Source organism: Chaetura pelagica, unplaced genomic scaffold (genome assembly GCF_000747805.2).
Source record: "Chaetura pelagica isolate M959 unplaced genomic scaffold, ChaPel_1.0 scaffold278, whole genome shotgun sequence".
Taxonomy (NCBI): Eukaryota; Metazoa; Chordata; class Aves; order Apodiformes; family Apodidae; genus Chaetura; species Chaetura pelagica.
This window is the reverse complement of record NW_009954497.1, coordinates 2,675,569-2,700,988: the sequence shown is the minus strand read 5'-3', so window position 1 is coordinate 2,700,988 and position 25,420 is coordinate 2,675,569. Positions and strand designations below refer to the sequence as shown.

The window sequence follows — 25,420 nt, the reverse complement described above, 5'->3', positions numbered from 1 at the left end:
AAAACATCCCACATCTCTGCCAGTGCAGACTCAAAGTCCATGAAGCCTTTTAGCCTGCCTATGAAAGTGGCCAGCAGCAGTCAAGGGAAGAATACATGAACAAGACAAGTGCTACTTTGGGTGAAATTCTGTTTATGTGCTCTCCAAAGCTTTGCTGATTTGCTTCTCACTGGCATTGTAAGCCAAGAGTGGTATAATTATATTATCATATCCTTTTCTTCCATAGCTTTAACCAATGTAAATTATAGCAGATCTAATGATTCCACTGTTGCAGAAACACAGAAACAAGAGATTCAGTTTTGATCAGGATCCAAAACTACCTGTGAGTAAAATAATTTCAAATATTCTATAGCATTGCAGAATCTCATGCTTCTGTTTGGTAGAGTAACCAAGCCAGAGAAGATGTCCACTTTCAAAGCAATGAACTGTATCAGTGCAAAATTTTACACCTTTTTTAAAGGACTTTGTTAAAACAATTGTGATTAGATCCAAAGCTTCTTTACCGTGAAAATAGTAGATTAACTGCAACTGTGACTGGAACTCTGGCCCTTTCCTCATTGATCTGGTATCTCTCAATCTGAAGCTAATCGTAGAATAGGAAAAGGCCACCTACCCCTTAGTTCTGCCTTTCCACAAGTGTGTCAAATGGTTTCTTGGTTTTTTACTCTCACCTTAAAAACAGTATTTTCTTAATTGAAATATTTTTTAAAAAAAAAAAGGTCTTGGACTTAATCATATAAGAGTTCATTTTTTTAAGGTCAAGGGTCAGGAAACAGCAATCTTATAAATGATAACATTATTTTTTTTAAAAGTGAATCATTGCATTAACATTATTAGATTACAATATACTGACCCAGTTGAGCTTAATTTATATTATGTAAACAGGTCGTTGAAGACAGCAGAGCTTTAATGTGAACTAGTCTTACCCCTTTGACTCTTTGAAATTATTTTGTTACAACACAAGAACAAATAGAGCCTCCCTTAAGAAAGTAACTTCTGGAAGCAGCATTTAATCATTAATCATTTTATTCAAAACAATCAGAGTTGGCCTTGAAGAAGTTGACGTAGTGCCTTTTGAATAAAGAAAAATAAGATTCAAAACTAGTCTATCAAAATGGGTTGTATTTAACAGAAAAAAATGAAAAGTCACTATCAACAACAACATCCCTTTAAAGAAAGCAAAAAAGCCCAGCTTTTAAGTCATGCACGGTAATCTATTGCATTTGGATTTCCAGGGGCAATTCCCACCTCATAATTACCCAACAGTCACAACGAGTTCTCCTGACAAAGCCAAGCCTACACAGAAATACCACCTATAATAATTTTGTATTGAGATTATTCTTCACTCTCTTTTCTAATGCTAAACCAAGCAAATTTCAAAAAAGCAATGAATGCCAAAAGGGATAAACATGAATGATTCAATCCTAGATCATGTCCCACACGATCAACATTTCCTGATTTTAGCTCAGCTTTCACTGAAAGTCAATGATACATTTTAAATTATTAAAAAGAAAAGACCCATTAAATCTTACTTCACTTCTGTGACAACAAACTTCTCAAAGGGCAGAGATAACTCCACTGCAGCCATAAAACTCATGTGGGATTTCGCTGAAAATTTCTATATCTTGTCCTGTCCAGACCTAGCTGCTAACACTGTCTTCACAAAAGCAGTCAGTTGATACCAAACCACAGTAAAGTTAAATTGATATATTTTTTCTATCAGATTTTACCTCAATGTAATGGTTTCTTAACACACATGGATTAGCATTTACCCAAAGAGTAGAAAGCAGTTACAAATAATGCTAATGTTATTTATATGATGGATTTTCTGGTAATCCAGTAACACTGCAAGAAGAGAAAATAAATACTGCGGTGAAATGTCTTCTTTATTCTATTTTGAACCATTAGAAAATGTCCCCTTTTTTGACCTCGCTCAAATAACCTTTGGATTGCCTCTTCTGCTCTTTTCAATCCTTTCTATCCCCTAGCTGATACTCCTGCCTATATAGCTGTTCTGTTTGCAACAATCCTTTCCTGCAGCCATTCCCACAGAATGCATTTCTCTAAGTGTAGCATTATCATGCTGCATTCAGACAGACCCAACATAAAATCATTTAGATTCAAGGAGAGAGCCAGATCTTTTCAATAAGGGCAGCAACACTAAAGCTGTTAATGAAGTTTTATGTCTCACAATGGACCTCCCTCTTTTCTCTGAAGAAGATCGTGTGTTTCAGCTGAAACACACATCCCTTTGAAGTCCTTCGGAATTCTTCTGTAATGAACACACACCACTCAAAGAGTATCAGTATCATGAACTTAGCCTTGATTCTGTATGTATATAAGAACCCCTGGAAAATTCTAGAAAATACTTTAAAAATATTTATTTTTTCACTGCCATTGATGTATTCATATTTCAACTCTCCATTTGCCAGGAAATAAGTAAATAACAAACTTTTTTTATATTTAATACCAACAATCTTTTCTGCTTAGGCAGTGCCAGATCCTTACAGTAAAATGAGTTCCAGAAATCTGAAGAAGCACTTATTTACTAAAAGAATTTCATTTGAAGTATTCTGGTGTGATCCAATAGCTACTTAGCCTAGACAGGTAGGCTGTTGGTAACAACTGTTGAAACCTCAAATGCAAGATATTGAAAAAGAGTTTGTCTCACATTAGAAGACATAAAAGGTAACTGCTTCTTTCAACTTACCACTACTAGAAATACATCTGAAATATTTTTTCATGGGTAAAGTCTATTAATACAAATAAGTGAATAACTAAATTCTTTTGCAGGTTATCTTTTATACCACATGATAGCTATATGTTTTTCCCAATTATTCAGTCACAGAACCACAAAGCACTCAAGAAATTAAATGAGTAAGAGTTAATTTAGGCCATGTTTCAACCACAGAATGAAGCACTAAATGAGCACATTTTATTCTGCTGCTTTTCTTTCTCAAAAGAAGCTATCAATGATAGTTTCCTCAGCAACAAGACACAAACACATAACATTGCTGATTCAAACAGCTAATCAAGGACAGATGTCTCAAGAGAGTATCAGAGCAGCGTTCTGCATTTCCAAGCACGTATTACTTTTCAATAAATACAAATATCCCCATAGCTATGAAATCCAGTGGCATTCTGAAAGTCACAATTCATTTTCCAGTGTATCTTTTCAGATGTTAATTACAGGCTGGCCCCCCAGGAGCAGAAGCATTTGTAACAGCCATATGTTAGCATCAGAGACCAAAAGTGTTTTCATGGGATATACTTTTTAAAGTAGTTTTCATCCTAACTTCCAAAGTACACAAGCATGTCTGTAAGATGATGAGTGCCTTAACTTACAACAAAGATGTCAATAATATTTTCCAAGTGATTTCAGAGAGTTCTGCCATAAGACTGAGTTTCATGACAGTTATAAAAGTCTTAGGGATTCAGAGTTCATGGATTCACCTACACTCTTCTGTATAACTCTCACATACAGAAGTTGTGTGATCTGTAATATTCCTGATTTATTTTGCCCAGAAAATGTGACATAATTGTGAAACCCCAAGCAACCTTACCTTTTTTTTATTTTGCATAACACCACATTCCAGTTGCAAAAGTGAAATTGTTCTTACTGAAAGTTTTTTATAGCATAAGACTGCATGTAAGATTAATTAGTAACACTATAATAATAGCAATAGTGCTAATTAATTCATTCTAACCTATATCAAAACAGTATGAACAATGCTTCTAGTGGTAACAACTATTCCATTGTGTACCTCTCACACTGAACATACTCGCACTGTGCTGAACATAATTTGAATACATCTCCCAGAACATAGAAGAGCTAAGGTAGATATGGGAAGGTAGACTGACTTACCAAGACAGACTAACATGGGAGAGGAGGTAGGCAGCTTCTGGCAACCAATCAGGGTTGGAAAAATTCTAGTTAGTTTCCTGCTTGTTCCTAAGCAGCAATAAATAAATTCAAATCATGTCTCAAATCCCACTAAATCAATGGTGGGACTTCTGATGACTGAATTTCAACACACAAGGTTCAATAGAGGGCCATATTTTGGCAATGGATACCCAAGTCAAACAGTACGTACATGCCTAGCCACGCAGTCCCAGGACAGGTTCATGCCTTGGTACATGGAAGCACACAGCAGGGTAAGGTCCCTGGAGTGCAGATGCAGCTGGCAGTTGTGTCTTCCAACAGGATGGCACTCCAGCTGAAGAGCAGCACCTCCTCCAGGACCTTGCACATGACCCATCAGTGAACTCCCTAACCAAGTCTGCATCTAGCACAAGGGGTATGAGCAGAGGAATATTGCACTGCAAATGCAGGAAATAAATGAGCTTCAGTAGCAAAGCTTGGAGCAGATGGCAGCACAGCATGCACAGGCACATGAAACTTGAGGGTCCACCTCAAGGAGGTCAGCTTCTGAACCCTATTTCTGGGGGTTTAAAGACCTCCTAAAGATGTAGATAGTGCATTGCAGTTGGTGGTAGCTTTCCTTTTATCAAGAAAAGGCTACGCTCAATTCTGAGGAGGGTAAAGCCTGTACAGGTGTAATCCAGTCTGCCAAGGCCAGTTTTCCAAGAGTAAAACTTTAGAACACACAGGCAAAAGCAGAAGCTGCAGAATTCAGCCCTACCTCTCAAAATTCAGAGAAAGTAAGTCAACTGGTATTGTAAACTAATCTGCAATCTGAGCCAGAATGGTAGATAAACATCACTATGCAAAATTATATTTGAGCTTTAAAAATCTTTCAGGAATTTTGGATATAAAAATATATTGGTTTTCTTTCCATTTGATGTAGTTATACATTAATGTTACTGGAGAAGAGCAAAGTCAACTATTTAAACAAAGGTAGTTACACATTTTAAAAAGACCAAATGAACTTTGTAGGATCCATACTCAGATCTTTTACTGTATCTTATTTTCTGAGAACTCAGCTTTACTTGGAACTATAAATCAAAGCCTTGTGCCACATTATTCTAAATTCCACTATTTATCATTACATTAATTTCATCAACATCATTTGCTTGCATGAGCTAGAGCAGCCACCTGCCCTCTCTCTTGAACATCCTCCAAATATTCTGTGCAATTTTGATTCTAAAGAGTGGCAAGAGTATTCATATACTCAGGGCTTCCCATTTACTGACTGAGTACTTTTATTTTTAGAATTGCAATGACAGGCTAAGGTGGATGGAGAAAATTTTATTGGTCTACCAATACTAATTACAGAATTATCATCAGACAATCAAGCATTCCCTACTTAATCCTTGGTGAATATCAGTTGCCACAGAAAGGCAAAATGTGACACATTCCTACCTTCACACAATGGAAAGCTGACAGCTGTGGAGTTAAACAGCTCAGAAAAATAACAGAATCACTGAATGGTATGTGTTGGAAAGCACCTTTGGAGATCATTAAGTCCAACCCCTTGCCAGAGCAGGACCACCAAGGACAGGTCACACAGAAACACTCCCTTGAAAGCTCTTGAATGTCTCCAGAGAAGGAGACTCCACAGGGCAGCCTGTTCCAGTATTCCTTAACCTTTACAGTAAAGAAATTCTTCCTCATGTTGAGGTGGAACTCTCTGTGCTCTAGTTTGCATTCACTGCCCCTTGCCCTATCACAGGGCATGAATGAAAAGAGACTGGCCCCTCCTTCTTGACACCCATCCTTCAGATATTTATATATATTAATAAGGTTCCCTCTCAGTCTTCTCTAAACTAAATACCCCAGGTCTCTCAGCCTTCCTTAATAAGACAGGTGTTCCCATCCTTAATCATCCTCATAGTCCTCTGTTGGACTCTCTCAAGTAAATCCCTGTCCCTCTTGAACTGGGGAGCCCAGAACTGGACACAATCCTGCAGATGCGGTCTCACTATAAATACAAATTGCTGTTAATATATGCTTGCTTGATCCAACAAGCCCAGTGCAAGAAGTTTCATCTTCTTTCTGTCTGTGCATCAATTCTCCCCTCCACCCCAGCAATGCAAAAATGTAGTCCAGGGAAATCCTCATCAAACTGCATAATGACAATAAAACTCCAGTCATATGTGTATCAGCAAGACAGAGTGATTAGAAGTGTAATGTGATATAAATTTAACAACTTCCCTTCCTTATATATACACAGACTAACACTAGTATAATAATTAATACAAAGCAAGATGAACAACACAAATGAGTAAGAAACAACCCACCAGTCCACTCTTCCCTCATCGGCTCCATTTCTCACACTTAGGCACATTCTTTTAAGTTTCTACAAATATCTGTATTCTCCTCCCAAACAATCAAGAAATGCTCTGGCAGCAAACTGCAGTAGTCAAACGTTGTCTCAAAGTTAAGTGGAAAACACTGTGTTCTCCCCTAGTAACCAGGCCTGTTCTTTTTCTGTGCCTTTCTCATGAGACCCCACATTCCTCTCATCTAGAAACGGAGTGACAGAAAACTGAATTTACAAATTTAATATAATGTGAATCTACAACATTTAAATAGTAGTAAAAAGAGTAACCTGAAATCATACCACTGTGGACCTATTAAACTGGGTTGGTTGGTTTGTTTTTACCATGGGCAGGTTTGCCAGCATAATTTATATTCATTTTGTTGTTTGTAGTGCAATTCCCTGGTTAGCAGATAACTTTCAAAGAAAAATATCTGGCAGCAAAATGCTTGACAAGCAGATGTGCATATGCTTACCATTCTCCCAAACAGTAGGCTGCCTCATGGTCAAATATCCCTTGCTGAAAACACTCTGCTTACAGATCTGGATGCTCCCAGTTTTTGATTCACTCTCCCACTGGAGCCATACCGATCGATCACCTTCCAGAACACACAAGCAACCAGACACATCTCTATCTATTTGGCATGGAGATGTTACCTCTGATCTCATGCCCACATACAGATTTGCTTTTGTCTTTCTGACACAAGAACATGCACTATGATTCATTATCTACTGATGGCACCTGCTGCTGCAGGTGATATCACCCGACAGCAGCAGGTGCCATTGTGAGAAATCAGCAAAGCTATCTAAATTCAGCAGCTTCAAGAAGATGCAAGTATTGCAAATAAGAACCATTAATGTTGTACCAGATCCTGCTGTTACAGAGTTTCTATATGCTATGACAAGATACCGCAAGAAGAGTTAAAGAAATAAAAGATACAAAGCATATCCATTAACTTCTTCATTAAGTAAAGAAGTCTTTTAGAGATCCGTGTTAAGTTAGAATTAACCACAAAAACACATTTTTCAAAATCACAATTAACACAATTACCCCAAATTGGTTCTATCTTTCATACCTTGGGGTTCATGCTTGGTGAAGAGGATGGTACAAATACTGCTGTAATTCTCAGCAGCCACTGTTATATACTCAGGTATATTCTTTTAACAGAAGATAGTTAAATACACTTATTCCTGTTCTAACTAGCAGGTACAAGGATATTAAAACAAGCTGAATTCTTCTCCTGGCCATTCCTATCATCCATCAGATGTGGAGTCAGCCTAGTTACATCACCCAGGTAACAGTACAAATTTTGGTCTGAGTTTCATTGCTGGCAAACTGACAGAATGGGGGCAAACTGGAGAAATGCTGCCCTAAGCTTTACCACTGGAGCTTGTATTCAGAATTGTGGCTTTTCAGTCAAATGAACTGGAACTTACATCAAAAATTAATAGCTGATTGTTTGATATGTCTAAAAAGTTAGGTCTGGAGAGCGGAGGAATATTGCTGTGGAAGTAAAAATATAATGATCTTGCCTAATTAAGACAGCAAACACTGTTTGACTTATATTTGTCATTGGTCCAAATCCAGTGTAAAAAGTCCAGCACTATCATTTTATCCTCAAGACAAGCTGCTTCCTCAGTCAGTATTTAGCTTTTTATAGAACTATAAACATAATTCCCTTTTAACACACAAGAAAACAAAGACAATGCATGCAACATTAATTATAAAATCTAGGGAAGTTAAATCTCTCATTTTTTGAGAGGAGCTCATTTCAGATGCATGTCATGTAAAGTAACACAGATGATGGGTACTGTGTCAAATAAAATAAAATAAAATAAAAAAAGCAATAAGTAAAAGCAAAATAAGGAATTCTATGCTGTTACCAGAATGGCTCACTACCAGCCAGTTTTACCTTCTTCTCTGTGAAGTATAAAATCAACCATCCATGACTCTTCAAAAGATTAGACAGCAGAAACACAGAGCGCAAGTTGCTGTCTTAAACACAGATTTTTTTTAATTTGAGTACAAGCTTATTCAGTAAGGCTGAAATGACTACAGAATGAGAAACATGTCAGCATTATTTAGTCTCTGTAATTTCTGCATTGCAGAGGAAATTGATGTTACAGAAAGCAAATAATTTATGCACCTCCCTTCTTTACTGTCTTCCCAAGCTAGTGGCCCAAATAAGTATTTTCACCCACAACACTGGATTAATATTGACAAACTAGTAAGCTGACACGTCACCATTTCTGCCTATACTAGTAGCAAAACATAAACACATCCTGCCTATCTACACAATGACTGTAGTCAACTCTGTCTTCAGGGATTGTGTGATGCATAGAAATAATCCATCAATGAGTGGGTGTCCAATCCAGTTTCCACTGAAAGTGGAGTGAAACCTTGGCCTTGACAGTAATGGAAGAAGAAAGAAGATTAATATTATAGCTGTGAGTACAGGCAAAGCACCAGGTTTGTTGACAGATTGAAAAATGTTATTGTGAAATGGGAGATAGAAGGGAGATTTAATCCTGCAGTTTTTCTATTTTAAACTAAGAAAAATAGCCCCAAATTTCCAAAAGCGATTATAAAAGCCTTAATAACAGCCCACAATTACTTTAAATTCAGAAGGGAGGAATGTTGAAATCCATCATCTGCAGTATCTATGACATTAGGGACATATCTGAGTGCACACATTTAAAATTTTAAAAAGCCCATAACCAGCACAGGAAGTTTCAAAGGATCTGTAAGAAGAAATGCAATTAGTTGATTGTTACAAGCATGAAAAAATCTAGTCAGTATTTACACAACCAAGAAGAAAGGGGTGGACATGGAGGGGAAAAAAAATAAAATATTAAAATTAAACCACCAAGGCAAATTAGATGAGCTCCTAAAGGAAATATTCCTGCATCTGACTCTGCCAGTCAGTCAACACCTAACTACCTGAGGACAGCATGGGAACTTGTAGGGCAGGTGTGTAGGCTGATGCAAGCAAGGAAGCTATGACAAATCATCATGCCCATCAATTACAGAGTTTTTGCACCTTGCTCCACAGTATCTGCTGCCAGATACTATTATGGAATAGCTATACCCACTGCCATGACAAAAAACTGTGTAAATTAGACTTTGTCACCTTCAAGGTTCTATCGTACAAGCTAACTGATCTCAAGCCAGCTCACAGTGTAGATCAGTGCTACAACCACTTTGTGACTGCTGCTCACCCATACAGGATAGTGAATCAATTAGACTGTGATCTTGACCCAGTATGACTACTGTTTCTTTCTCCATCTTACTTCCAGAACAAACATAGGAGTAGTTTCAATGCAATAGGAGACATACACAAAAATCGTAACATCACAACTACAGTGTTAATAAAATATATACTCATATAGTGGGGAATAGGGAAAGATCATACTTTTAAGAACTAAATTTCATGTAGGTAGGTATAATTTAATTGATACCTACTGAAATGCCTCCCTGTGACAGAAGGACACCTTAGACAAAGGTCCACTAATTTTTAGAAAGGTTTTGAAGCAGCTGAGATAACAGCAATTCAACAGTAACACCACAAATACTCCCTGCCCAGGGAGGTGGTAGAGGCACCGTCCCTGGAGATGTTTAAAAAATGGGTAGATGTGATGCTTCAGGAGATGGTTTAGTGGTTGTGGGGGTCTAGAGCCGATGGGTGGACTTGATGATCTTGAAGGACTTGTCCAACCTTAATGATTCTATGATAAATGCATTGGTCCCCATCTTACATTCAAAGAGCATGGTATTTTTTCAATAGACTATCAATCTATTCAAACGCCATTCTGCAAGGAAAACAATTTTTAGCCTTTTCATCTACTAAACATGTTAAACAAATCTCAGAGTTGATTAATAATCCTGCCACACAGAATTCCAGCTGAGCTCACAGCCAAAACAAACAAGCAAAAATGCTTTAAGCAGCCCCACTGCCGGTCATCCTAAAGACAAGGATAGAACAGTTTGCTGCCAACAGCATTTCAAGCAGTTATCAGGCTTATCCTCCTCAATTAGAGGCTTTTAAAATTGCTGATAGAGGATGTGCTTTTCATTTACTACTGAGATCTTTACTAAATGCCTCCATGACCTTGTTTCATGCTGGCTTTTCCTAAACATAGAAGGTGCCTCACCCCACATATTTTTGTGCATGCATTCCAGTTGCTGTAACCACTAAAGCTTTTTATCATTACTGTTTCCAGTTCATTTCTGTAGGAGTACCAGAAGAGACTGATCTATATCACATGTCAGAGACCATTATTTTTTTAAACATTGTGTTTTCTGAATATGCTTTGAGCAGCATTAGGCAAAGTAGTAGTAATTAAGTCCCTGGCCACCTGGATCATTTTCAGTTCTGCACAGCTGTATCACAGCTTTAGACCTAAAGCAGAGAGAGGAAAAAACAAACAAACAAACAAAAATTTTTAAAAAGCAAGAGTTGCAAAATAGCTGACACTACCCTGCCATTTACTTCTCCAGACTCTTTTCTAGCTTTTTCTTATGTCCAACTTAGCAGGATGAAGTGGCAAATAGGAAGGTGACTGTTTTAGCCTTCATTTGTCTCTGCCTATGATTTTGGCATGTTTGTTAAATGGCAATAATGCTTTTCACTTGCACAGTGCTTCCAATAAGTCTCAGAAAGAATCAAAGAATCACAGAGTAGTTGGGGTTGGAAGGGACCTCTGAAGATCATCTAGTCCAACCCCTCCGCTAGAGAAGGATCACCTAGAGTAGATCACATAGGAACACATTCAGACAGGTTTTGAGTGTAGCAGAATTGATAGAAGAAGAAGTGAACCATTTAATCCCAGACCGAGTAAATGAATTATTAAATTACCCCAGGATTTTACCTACCTTCTCTTGCTACAAAACAACCTCCTGACTTTTCCCCCTCCCTGTATTTATGAAATATTAGCCTCCCTCAAAAAAGCTAAGATGTAGAATGAAAGTTATGCCAGAAATTAGTCTGCATTGTAGACATTTTCTAGTGCTGTACTCAACTCTAGGGGGGAAAAAGATCTGCCCATTAGCTTCCAGTGGCAAGCCCAGGCTTCTGCAAGACTGTCTAACAAACCAAAAGGAGCCATTTGGGCAGGTAGCACGTGCAGGCATCTGAATCTTTCCAGGGTCTCAGTTGCTGGATTATCACCAAAAAAGTGAGTTTAAAGTGCTGAAGTTAAAGTATTAAAACAATTAAAACCATTATTCAAATAAATCTTGGTTGCTTTCTATGCTGCATGAACCAGTGCATAGTTTTCTCCTAATACACTTAGCTTTTCCCATTTACTTTGGGTTTATGTACTGAAAAAGCAGAGGTTGATCTCAGCTTATTGTCTTCTTGTTAGACAAGACAACTCCCTAAAATCAACAAGAAATGCTAGTAAAGTGATAATTCGTGTCTTCTGAAAACAAGTATGATGGTCTACCATGAGTTCTGTTATGCTCCTGTGGAATATACTGAAAAGAGAGTACAGGAAAAATTCTCCTGAAATTATTTAGGCAGTAACTGAGTACAATATTTCTGATAATCACAAGTCAGTCCCTAACTGTCATAAGCTTCCAATGGCTTAAAACTATGCAGAAAGAGAACAGGAGAGAGGACACACCATATCCATATTCTCACCAAATACAGCATTATCAACAAAAACACTAAATCAAGAACATTTTAGATAGAAAGATATTCAGAAATTTCATGTAATAGACTTGTAATGGCAATAGTCAGAGAAAAAGGTTCTGATATCATTTGATGAGTAGGAACACACCCCTCCAACTCTAAAATAAAAGTCAAGAAGATTGATGAAATGCAATTGAATGTTGAGCAACCAGGCTTAAGCACTGTTGCTTCAGGTATAATGATTTCTGGAAATTACAAGACTTTGGAATTATAGGAAAAAAGAAATATGTAAAGGAAAACCTTTTTGCAAAGTAGTTTCCTGGGCCATAACTAAAAAAAATTGTCAGTACTGTCCTGGTCTTCAATTTATGATAAACACACAAGTTTGCATAAGACATGTAGCAACCTACATTAGGTTTAAATTACACAAAGAGCAATGAGGGATAAATATGCATTTCCTTTTGTCATTTCCAGAAAAAGAACCTGGCCTCCTAATCATGAGGACACTAAACAAGTGCATCCACAGTTAATCAGATTAGCAAACATGACATCAGAAACCAACCTCCACCTGTGTACCTTTAACTCTTAACTTGCTCGTAACCTTACTCCTAATTTTATCCTAATACTCCTTTTGACTTTCCTGGTACAAACCACTTTAATTTCCCTGCTAACATGGATTGCTAAGATAACTAGTGAATCCTAAGAAAAAGTAACCTCCTGAAAGTGATGCTAAAACAGTATCTCGCCCAGGCAAATGTATCTCGTCTTCAAAAGTCTTCCAAGAAAACTTGGAAGACTACCTGACTTTTTCCAGCGATATAATTGAGGCTGTTTCATTCAACTTCTACTTAAAAAGGTACCCAAATAGATTACCAGAATATAGTATTCAGACTTTACAAAGGCCATGTGCTCAACTCCCAGTTCTCTTCTGCCTGGGCAGATACCTACCAAATCCCTTCTAATACTAAGGGTTTTTTAATTGGTAATAATATATTTTATATTGATAATAAATTCTTTCAAAGCATTGAGCTGAATAAAAAATAAGTACTGAAAATGTAGAACAAGTAAAATATATTTAAAATTTGACAGGAGGAATTAAAAAAAAAAAAAAAAGATTTTAAATAGATCAGGTAATTTTGCCTCTAGAAGTGTGTGCCTCTGCACTTTACAGCAGCCTCTTTACTTCTTCTTCAGATAAAAGTAAAATCAATTACCAATAGCCTAAACAGATAACTGGTCTTTCAGATAAAGCTGTCTGTGGGTATACAGAGACTGCTATACAGCATGAAACTTTTACTTCTTCATCACTTTAATTTCAACTAAAATAAAACAAAAAAGAGGTAGGAAAAAAAATAGTATGCCACATGAAAGATACACATCTGTTTCCAATGTACACGGATACTGCCTTTCTTTTTCATCCCAGACTTTGAGCTCTATGACTACTCAGACCTGTTTTTACTCTATCATTGATCTCTGTCAATTCTAAACTGCCCTGAAAAGGAAACAGTAGGACAGCACCTGTGAAGATGGTGGTGGGCAGCACACTACCTGTATGAAGGGGCACATTCAGCTCACACAAATACAGAACGTGTGACCTCTCCAGTGAGCTGAATGAAGGCAGCACATCTGTTTTCAAAGTAGAATCTACTCATAAGAAAAAAAAATTGTGAGATTGGAACTGTAGGAAAAGATCAGAAAGCTAAAAATTCTCTCTCTGCTCCCTACCACTCCACATGCAGTTAAGATACTGTCCAGAAAATGAAATCTTACACAACAGAAACTTTACTTCTGAAATAGAAATCTCCCTAAAGTATCATCTCTGGTCTACGGGGTCCCCAAGAATCTTCAATCCAGCATCCTTTTTTCAAAAGTTTCTTATCAATTGTTTCATCAAAACATCCTTTAGAAACTTTTTCTTTTCCACTAAAATTCTGGTTTAAGATTATTAAACTCCTGTAGCAATCTGTGAGGTTACAGTTCATTAACTTTCACTGGATTTTACCTTACTGGTATGTAATGACAGAGGCTGCACAGAACTTACTATTTTTGTAAATGCAAGGGTCTGAAATTAGGAGAACTTTAAAATAGCTAACATTTTTTAACATCAGAATCTCTTATTTTTTCTTATTAATTGCCAAAATAAAAAAGTTTTCAGAAAATTTTAAAATGTTCAAAAAGTTAATTCTTACATGAGTAGTTGCAATTCTATGTAAGACACCAACCCTATATTTGGTCTCCAGTCAGTGGAGTCAACATGACAGGCAGAGATTTCATTCAGCATCTGAAACAGTTACATGGTTCTGTCTGTTATTATGCAAAGAAGCATAAAAGTATAACAAAAAATTCAGTTCCTTATCCTGCAACCATTAAATGTCTCACAGGATTCCAGGCCACCTCCTCACACATGTAAGTAAAAGCTGAAGTATAAAAAGCAAGGACTGATTTTATCTCAAGGTTATGGAAACATCATTAAACCATAAAACCATGGTGTCAAAAATTTATCTTGACATTAGAAAACGTCTCAGTGAAGTTAAAGCTTTATCGTGTAATTAACTGCAGATAATTCTGTTTAATACTGAGGATCGGAATTTTAAAAACAGTCACAACCTTGATAAATGGCATGTGAAATAAACTGGAGCTTCTGAAGAGTGATCAGATAGCAAGAATGAAAAAAATCAAACTCCAGCTCCAGGGACAGTTGATACAAAAGCAAATTGTCTAGTAAGGATAGAGCAACCCTGCCAAAAAGGAAGGTACATGATGTTTCTGAAACACCTCCCCACCCAGTTGAGCTGATATCTTGCACAGGTCTTATGCAAACTCAAAATATATTGAGGTAAAATTCTATTCCCATGGAAAGAAATGGCAAAACTTTCTTTGATATTCAATAGGAGGTTTCCACAAGTTTGCACTCAAGGGCACTCTATATCCATTAAATCGCACAAGCAAATGCATAAAGCTATAATTAAGTTTCACAAAGAGAAGAGTAGTGGCCAGCAGAGAAGGAGGACTGTTTAAAAGAGCTTCTGAGAAGCTCTTCTGACCTAAATCAGGTTGGAGATTTTCCAAGAACTATCCGGAATTTAGTCATCTCACTGCAGGACCATTTTTCTCTTTTGTCTGGCTGTTTGCTTATTTTCCTTCTTGAGGATCCAGCATCAAACAGAATAAAAAATGACCTCTGACTGGATCTTTTTGTGGCATGCAATGAAAGAACTGATCCAAAAAAGTTCAATGTTAGAATAAGCACCTACTGAACTTGAAAGGAATGTTGGAAGAGGTTGGGAAAACAAGATTACATCTTGAAGTCATGTATCTTTAGTATCTCTTTATTCTATGACCACACAAAGAAGTCATCACAGCTGGTCTTTTTTAGAGTTACTCTACAGAGAAGAGGCCGCCTAAGTCTTTTATCAGAGACTTTACAGTTCGAAAGCCTTAAATTTTACCTGCTGGGAATAAGTATCCCTGTTCACCTTAAAGAAAAAAGAAAAAAAAAAAAAAAAAGAAGAAAAAGAAAAAAAAAAGGAAAAAAAAAACCAAACACCAGTATTTTTCATATTGACACACAGCTCATCTTCCAAAAACTATTCTATGGTAGTATCAGAAAATGCCTGCTGTTACCTCACTAGGCATAGAGGCATATTAAAATCATAGCACACTTATCTGACAACCAAATTGGGAAGGCTATAAACTACCATATGCAAAATTAGAGAGTGACAACAGAGCTTTCCAAAAAGCATTGTGCTTGACAGAACTCCAAACGAGGTACTAATTTTACTCACATGTAAAGCATATGGGTATATTAAGTCAAAAGCTCCTTTCTCCCAGCAAACCCACCTGTTCAGTCAGATTCTTCTGTCCCTTCCATTAATTCTTTGTATTGTTAGTGATATTAAGTACTTGTACCCATTATAGGTGTATGTCACTTGCTCTCCATTTTCCTAGGACAGACTAACACAGAGTCAGCAAAACAAGCAAAAGAAGGAAATGATACCTGCTTTAATGATCTAAGAGGCTCTGAACTTCCAGAAGAAAAGAAAAGAAATGGGGAAAAATAAACAAAAAAAAAGAAGAAAAAAAGCAACAACAACTTAAAAGCTCTGCATTTTGCAATATGTTCAATACAATAGGGGCAAAATCATAGTCAAAATAAGGAACACACTGAGTTAAAAATACTTTTGTGATAGCAAGGCTATAGTGGGTCAAATGTTGCCATTAACAGGAGCATTCCTAGATGTCCAGTTAACAGGACATGGAGCTGGGAAATCCTGACTTTCACTCTGCCCTTGATGTCCACTTGCATCACATTGGTAAAATACATGGAAGGGAAGAGGCATATATGTGCATATATGTGCAGATGCTTGTGCATGTGTGTGCATAAAAAATGTTAAAACCTTCCTTATTTTCTTCACCAGTGCTCCAATACATTGAGCAACCATCACACTACTCCTGTGAAGTCACCAGAGCCAGTGTCCATCTTAACTTATTATTACCTAGAAGGCAACAACATGTGCAAAGAATTTCTTACAAGCTGCAACTCAGTTCAAACCAATTAGGAAGTGATCATCATCTGACACTCAGCCTTATCTTCAGCTGTACAAATTCTCTAAACCAGATAACACGGCATGCTCATTGACGTGAAATACATCTGACAAAGGTCAGGCCAAACCAGCGTGCCAACACAAGACAGTAAAAGTCTGAGTGGAAACTAGGTAGTACATAAAGTTTTTATCTATAAGCCCTTTTGCCTGGTTATATTTCAGCCTGAGTGTTTTTTCAGGGAATATTGCAACTTCAAGCACAGCAGTCTAATAACCAATAAAAAAATCCAGAACACAATTCAATTGATTATATTACTCCTACTCCTTCTGTCTAAAGCAAAAAAGATCCCACAATTGTGCAAACAGATTTTTAAGTGTAAAAGATCATATATTACATTTTAATTTAATTTTTTTAAGAGTCTTTTCCTTTTGTTTGTATCAGAAGAAAAACATCTAAGAGTTTGCCAATTGTTTTTTAACTTGTTTGGTTTTTAATGCAACTTTTCATTCCAAGAGCTTTAACATGATAACTTTAAAAAGTGAAAGAAAAAATATCCTCTGTCTGCTGCTTTAATGCTGAAGTGTTACAGTTATATAAAAGCTATACTTCTGCTTAAATATGGACTGAATAGAAAAAAAACAGTTTGATTTAACTTTATCATATATCACAGTCTGCATGCATATATTGAACTCCCACTCAAAAATAAATCAGGATAATTTATGAGTTGTCAAGCAATCACATTTTAACACTTACTTTTGTGAAAATCTGAAAAAAGTCAATTGCAGGTGGCAAGTGAGACACATCCTGGATCTCTGTTTTCAAATACAGTTGCAACATCTGCGCAAGGTGCCTGAGGCCATCTTTCATTTCTTCACTTAACTGTTCAATATCTTTGGGGGAAAGGAAAAAAAATACATCATGTCATAAAAAGAACCTTTCACCAACATTTTCAAAATGTCCAATGGCAGCCATACAGTCTAGACATTTCCAGTCCCAGAATTAATCTCAGCAGAGGGCAAATTTGACAGAGGCTGGACATTTGTCACTTTGTGTGACAGCTACCTATCAACACACAGAGGAGTTTATCAGGTTGCTACTGCCAAATCATATGAATACAATGGTTAAAGATCAAAAATCAATAGATAAAGCACATGTGTAAGAAGATGTAAGACATTAGGTAGAAAATTAGCTATCTAACAAGCTATTTGGGTTTGTAACATTAAAAATGTGCTTAAAAGCCTATACAGCAGTACCTTCCTCCTTGCAGCAGTGCATACTTTTATACTGCATTCTCCATACATGTGTCAGAAACACTTTATGCTGGCAGATCAAAAGGGAAAGTATTTTAGACGAAAAGGTAGTTTCATACACAGCAGATGGTAAATGGAATGGATAGGGAGAATATTAAGCAAATATCACTTTATTAAATACTAAAGTACTGTTATTCGTGCTGTACAGATAGGAATCCTGAAGCAGCAAGAAATATAGTGATCACACATGCATCAGGTCACTGATAACATAGAAAATGAAATTCAGCTGCCCTAGTAAGTTCAGTGCCTGATTACTTGCTTCACATTTTCTTTTTTCCTGTCAGTTAGCACAAAATGTGTAAGGCCTAAATGAAGAATGTGAAGGTTAACAGATTCAAGCATTATGCACTATGAATCAATTTCATCTCTGCATAATGGTGAATTGTTATTTTAAACACCTATCCTTAATGGGAATGGAAATAATGGTTTCCCAAGAAAGGTTCTTCCTCGTACTTTAGATTCAAACTTGTTGGCCTCCTGCAAGGACAATTCAAGATCTGTGCTCCTCTTAACAGCTAACTCCTAGTCACTCACTTAAAAAGAGGATGCAATTAATCAGGTATCACTGGAATAGATTAAACAGCTGTCTAGTGTGTACAATACATGGGCTTTTGTGCTTTATCCCACCCACCATCTCTCTGGTTGAAGGTACTGGCTATTTTGTAGACTGCATATTAGATATTATGGGATTTCCATTTCACACACACCACACAAGTGGGCTGCTTTAATAATCTCCTGTTAACTACTTCTGGCAGAGTACTAAATGCTGGCTAACTTAAATGGACAGTACCCATGGACAGCTATCAGCCAGAAGTCTTCCAGTGGAACCAACTACAAGTTCCTTCTAGTCTGGTAGGGGTTTCCTTATCTGCAGACTCTTCCATTCTGTTTAGGTCTTCCCTGCTGGGGACCACCTTGCTTAGCTGAATGATGCAATCCTAGCAGTACATCACATTATGGCAAATGTACCACTCTTCATGCTACAGAGTCCAGGAGGCATCTGTGTTACCTACAGATAGAGCTCAAGAGTATTATCTATTGTATATTGTTTCTGTTTCAGCATAAAGTAACACTTTGCAAGATCTGCTCCCATTCCAATGGTCAGTCATGGCTGTTCAAATGCCAACGACAAGCTATCCTGGGGCAGCTTTGCAATATACTGAGCAGACAATTACTCCAAAGGAATATTACGTGTAGTCTGTCTCTAATAGCGTTAAGGAAAGACACACTCTTCCATAGCAATCAGATCCAGGTCCTCACAAAGTTCAAACCAGTTAGTACTAAGATAGCTGAGATATGCCACTCCATACATGGCACAAAGCCTATTTAACCACAGTATTTGCCTTTTTATACCCATGTGCATCTTAATAATATGAACATTTGAGGATGATTTTGAAAGCCAGAATTAATATACGTGTTAGAAATGATGTGTGCACTTCACAAGAAATGGAAATCTATGTATACATATATAGAAAAGTATCATCTGTGTGAGGACCGTGTCTTCAATAAAAGTAGCAACCTTCTAGATTACTAGAAAACTCAAGTTAAACAAATAAAAAACCCCACAACATACACTTGCATTTCTTATAAAACACTGCTTTGAAACTAAAGATCCTTTTTGCTTCAAATGTAATTTTTCGAGACATCATGTAATTCATCTTAAAAGACCTGATGTACATTGCAAAATGTATTATGAAAAAGAGAGGAAGGCATTATTTGCTTCACTATAAGCAAATAAAGCATCTCTAGGATGGAGAAGAGGAATCAAGTAAGCAGCACGGTATAAATGGACACTGCAGTTTAGGACAGATGTGAACAAGAATACCGACTCCAGCTGGAACTTCTGGGAGAACTGACAGATATGGGAGCAGAATGCAATTATGCACATTGGAATCTGTCCAGGATATCAGAGTTAATGATCCCAACAAAAAGTCCCAGGGGATCTTTCATGGCAAATGATCAAGACTGGGTTTTCACCGCACGTCAAGAAGCCAAGGCCAAAAGCAAAATGAAACTAAATGTATTAATGTTTTCACTTTGTATTTTTAAGAACCCTGGTGTGGGAGAGAAAATGCTATAAAAGGCCTGTGGAAAGTTTTAAAAGGCATGGAGATTTAATTATGCAGCTAATACAAGTAAGGTAGCAAAATTCTGCCCATAGTACAGCATAGAAACTCCTTTACACACTCAATCCTGGTAAGCAAAAGAAAAGTTGACTTCACAATGATCATAACAGATAGGGAAGCCTGTAGAACCACATAAATAAGGAATTGTCTTCTACTAAATGAGAACTAGCAAAAGTAACAATGCACACAGACACCCCCGATACTTAATCTGAGTTTCAGGGTATTCAATGAATTTGAAGGGATTATAGAGGTGGGAATAGAACTTTATAAAGGGCTAGGTGCCTCCACATGTTGTGGTGGGGTTTTTAAAATATATGTATTACTTATTTATCAGATAATTATTTAATAAGTATATAAAATTGTGTATGTTTTTATTCAATTTATGTAAGCCATCCACAACAAAAATCACTCAGCTGTATAAAGTAACATTGAAAGGTAATAGTGTAAAGGACACTGAGAGAGCATAGCGATAATAACAATCTTCAAATATTTTGGACTTTGATGGGAGAGGAGGGGTGGAAGAAAAAAGAACAAAAATAAAAAGATAAGTATCAATTAGAATTCTATCTGTCATATTTCTGATTACTGTTGAAACACTGTCTTCTTTTATACAGATGCTTCGTGAGAAGTTTTTTTGCTTCAGAGGATCATAACCTTTCTTGCTCAAGTGCATTCCTTCAACAAAATCTTTTCCCCTATATACTTAAACTTCTACAGAAAATGCTTTCCTATGGATTCTACCCAGTACCAAAAGAAAGTAAAATGTTTATCAACACTATTTGTAAATTGTGTGTTAAATGAGAAAAAATGTTATGAAATAACAGTAGTTTTTTGAGGACACAGAGGCAGCAAAAAGCATCACAGCTACTACAAGTTATCACATCATCCCAAAACACTTTTGGACTATTCTAACTGCAAAACCCCAGAGACCCTCTGTTCAGTCTAGCAGGGAAGCTGTGAAAACACCAAAAGGAAAGAATTAGTCAAAACCTTTATAGAAGATTATGCAAGCATCATAAGCCATTTGTACTGCATGCTGTAAACTACCAATTTCAGTTAATGCCTAGGAGTCCCCAACACCGTGCACTTTGGAGTTAAGAAGATTACACAGGGATTGCTATTGAAGCTCTTAGAGTAAATATAGAGGAAACTGTAGATATGGATCTCTCATTTGCCTCCTCCTAAACTAACTTGTTATGGATCAGCTTTTTCTGCATCAGTGAGAGAGAGGACAGTCATCTCACTTGTATCACAGGCCACCTCAGCATTTCCTTCAGAGTGAGAATTTTAATAGGCGCTTCCAGCCATTTTACTGATTTTTGTACCATTTCTTCATTGCAGCTCAGGACTGTCCCATACCAATCTTCTCTCCAGAAAACCTATTGTACTATTCCCCTTGTCTCCACTGAAGTTAAGGGAAACTGAGATTATCTCCTGAGGAGTACTGAGAAATTACTGTAGTCTTCACCATTTTAACTTCTTTTGAGCATTTGGAAATGCTGGTCTTAATTCACATCCTCACCTAATTCCCCATAACCCTTTGTTACATGATTGGAGAATATGCATGGCAGAAGATCATGCTGTTTTAAATTACTGAAATGCATTCCCTCTATCCTTTTTAATTTGTTACCTTACTAAGGTCTTCTGCCCATGCAGTTTGGGAGAAGGTGGCAGAATATCAGGATATTATACTAGTTATGGTATGTGTATGCAGTTTTTATTTCTACCTAACTATATCAACAGATCAAGCTAGATTATAGACAAAGCCCTAAATACCACTAAAAAATGTTGAGCTAGTCAAAATATTCACATAACTGTATAGAAAACTCCTTTAAGCAAGATGCAAGAATTAACTAAGGATGTATTTCTTCCCTTACAAGTCATTAAGCTACTGCAAAATCTGGAAAAATGTTTTTTATTTTAGCATTATCTCTGCTGAGAGATTATAATGAGCATCCTTTCCTTGTAAAACCACAAAAATAATAGCTGTAAATTTTATCTTCTTTTCTCAGTGGAAAGTCATGTAGAAGAAAGACATACACAAATTCCCTGTAAATTTCAGATTTCTCTCCTTTTTCTGGAAGTTATTTTGAAGCTTTATGCTATAGCACATAAATATTTAAAAAAAAAAATCTCAGTGTAAAACAAAATGCATTTTTGTGTACATACATAAAAATATTTGCATTGTATGTAATAAGGTGGACATCAGGTAAATTAAAAACTGAACAGACAAGATGCACACTGTGAAATGAGAAAAAAAAATAAAGCCAAAAAGTCAGGCGGAAGCTTTGCTTAGACAAGGCACAGGTGTTTTATTCCTGATCTTGGAAAAAACTGTTCTTCCCCACAGAGGTTTTTAGCAGGTTTTGTCTTTGATTCTATTATTCTACAGAGCAGACTTTCAGAAGGCAAGGAAATCAGATGGCAATTCTGTAAAGCAGAACTTGGAAGCATTTCCTGCAATATGGTTGGTAATTACTTACTTGACTGAAGATCAGAAAAAGAGTACAGACTCTCAGAAAGGCAGACTGATTGTCTAAGCTGTAAAACAAAAACAAACAAACAAAAAACCCAGATAATTAACACTTACATAGCATAGCATGCTTTAAACACTCTACAAGATTGATTATCCAATGCAATATGCTTGTAGGATAATCAGGTAATGGCAACGGCATCACCCGGAATCTGGTCATTCTATACCTTCCGTAAATGTAAACTATCATAAAAATACTACATTTTTCTTGGTGTTATAACACTTTCTACTAATTCTTTCCTTTTCCTTTGGCAGCTTAGCATTAGTAGTTTACTTTGGCCCTTCACACTATAATTGAAAGCAATTTATGAGGTTAGCAGTCTCAGATTTCATGTGACTATAATTAATGCACAGTATGGTTGGGTACATATTTGCACTTTAAAAACAATTATGTGCACACTTTTCCCAACAATGTAAAAATTAAGACATTAAATCATATTTTATCACTTCAGACCACAACAACTGCATGTTTTCATCCAAGACAAACAGTATCATGGCAGGGGCAGTAAAAAAATGGGCAAATCTTTTTTGATTTACAATCCCACACAGTCATAAGCTGATTGACCCAACAGAAAATTTAGTCCACATAAGTGAATCAAACCGTGGGAATGTCAAACACCCAGGACTTCCAAGAGATTTTAGAAAAAGAAAAAAAATCACTCATATAATTGAGATTAAGAGAACCCAACAATGACAGCATAGCATTGTGCCCTCTACAGGAAGGGCTAGCTAACAGTGTTGCTATCCTTACCACCCATCCAAATTAGGCTGAATGAGGTTTGCAGTGAAGTTAATGGAAAAGCACCAATTACTTCAGTAGATCAAAGAAAAAAACAGTGACACTCTGTGCTTTTTTCTAGGTAGAAATAAGTTTAGAATGCTGCCACATAGTCATAATAAGAGAAAGTTGATAAACAGGTCCCTTGAACTTAATTATGTTGATTTTAGTACCTCTTGATCCTTTCAGCATTTTTGCAAATTAATGAGTAAACTTGGAATGCAATAGGCAGTCCAATGTTGTTTCATAACCCCAGTCACTTCAGCTTTCTAGCTCTTAATTACATTAAAAATGTAGAGTGAAAAAGTATTTATCCAAATCTGATACACTTAATAAATCTAAAAGAATGTCACTTACTAGTTTAAAAACAATTCTGCCAGCAAGTCTGACAGAATCTGGAGGAAAATTGGGCTCCACACTCTTAAGACACCTGCATTCCCGCTTGTGGTCCAGCCAAGCTTCCTTCTATTAAGATTTTTTTTAAAAGGAATAGTAAGAAAAAAAGCACATTATTTTATATACTCTTTTTTGTATATATATACACATGTATATTTTTATATATATAGCTATTTATCAAACAAGCATGCTCAGCCTTGCCATAGGCTGAACCTGGAGATTCAGAACCACAGCAGCAACACAGCAATTGAGCTGGGCTGGGAGGAATGGCTGCAGAGCCAGAAGTCAGCTCTAAAGCACCAGGAAGCAGACCTTCCTTGGGTACTGATGTCCACTGACTCTGGCCGCCAGCAACACAGACTTCATCAGATGCTGACTGTGAAAGAAACAGCAGCAAAGGTGCTTTCTCAGTGTAGTCTAAGTGTTGTGGGAAGGAACAGGCTGGGTTATCTACTCAAAACAACCCCATCCCATTATTCCCTCCTCTAAGGTTATAATCGTGTAACTGATATTATGGTTATTGGAGCTACAGCAGTGCAGGTTCAGGACATAAGAGTATCAACATTATGCTATCCCAGAATTTTACTTTACCTTTAAGAAAATCTAAGAGAAACACAAATGAAAAACTGTATGGTCAAGTTCCCAGTCCAGTTCCTTGGCAATATAAAACTTACTCCAGCCTGCTTCATGCAGGCTGACTTCATGTCTGACAACATAGTACATAACATACTTTTTTGAACATTGATTTTGGTGCATTTTATGCACAAAAGGAACATGTAAAGACAGAATGAAAACAGCACAGAAACCCAGAAGAAATATCTTCACTTTTTTTGCCCATACTCCTGTTGTACAACTAATTTTCTTTACCTTTATGCAACAGGCTATAAATAGTATCATCAGCTTAATTCAACTTGATATCACCATTCCAGCTAGCTGAATTTTTTTATTAGATAAATAAATGAGCTCTGAGTCTCATTTCATTGTGGCAAGAGATGGAGCTGCATACTTCACAAGACTGAAGGAAACTAGAAGGGATACTGAAATCGACTATCTTAATTCTGCCAGCATATGTAACTGTCTAAGCAAGTGTAAACTCAACAGTCAAGACCACAGTGGTCTTCAGAACCTATCCACTTCACTAAAATGAAACTGCTGTAAAGCAATGGTATGGCTTTTCTGGGCTGCAAAACAAGGACTGTAGATGGTATTTTCACAGTTCAGACAAGGAACAGCTACTGTAACCAAAATTTGCCAAAACAGAAGAAATAAAAAATATTTTAGTTGCATGTACCATCTGAAGCTGCAATGTTTGGTTTACAGGCCACTTTTATTAGAGTAGCAGACAAAGACTGACACTTCCATAAGCAGAGACAGAAAAACAAGGTGAGGAAAAGCTGGTATATACTGAAATAAGTAATTCGCTTTTCCCCCGTTCCTTGTCCCCCCAGATCAATGTGGAAGAGCAGCAAGAATGAGTCTACAACTAAAGAAACATGTTGCAAGAGACAGTCGGTTTCTGATCACCTTTTGTTTTTCTCTCCTGTCTTTACAAGCTAAAAGTTCTGTTCATAACTTACAGAAACTCCAAGCTCATCTCCAACAGTCCATATTTACACGTTTTATTTGCATATTCACAGTATATGTTTGATACCACGTAGCTGTTTCAAATACTTTGAAAAAGCAAATTGATAAAACAGAACATATGAAAATATTGCTACAATGACAGGAATTCAGAATAACCAAGGGCTTCTGAAGGTGACATTTTATCACAGATAAAGGAGTAAGGAAAGTCAGTAAGTAATTAAGAAAGGAATAAAGCAGTAAGGAAAAAAACCTTCAGAAAAACAGCTTCTGTTAGTAACTGCCACCAAGAAAATT

At 36.8% G+C, this 25,420-nt stretch overlaps 1 protein-coding gene across 1 annotated transcript in view; it reads right to left on the bottom strand.

Moving 5' to 3' along the window:
• The window catches only part of SMYD3 (SET and MYND domain containing 3), a gene marked incomplete at its 5' end in the record, with an annotated part of 346,236 nt that overhangs the window by 317,218 nt on the left and 3,598 nt on the right, over positions 1-25,420 (bottom strand). Inside the window, 3 exons of the mRNA XM_010004615.1 lie at positions 17,153-17,289; positions 22,319-22,376; positions 23,504-23,611. Coding sequence (XP_010002917.1) covers positions 17,153-17,289; positions 22,319-22,376; positions 23,504-23,611 — 303 coding nt within the window. The remainder of the gene's footprint in view (positions 1-17,152; positions 17,290-22,318; positions 22,377-23,503; positions 23,612-25,420) is intronic.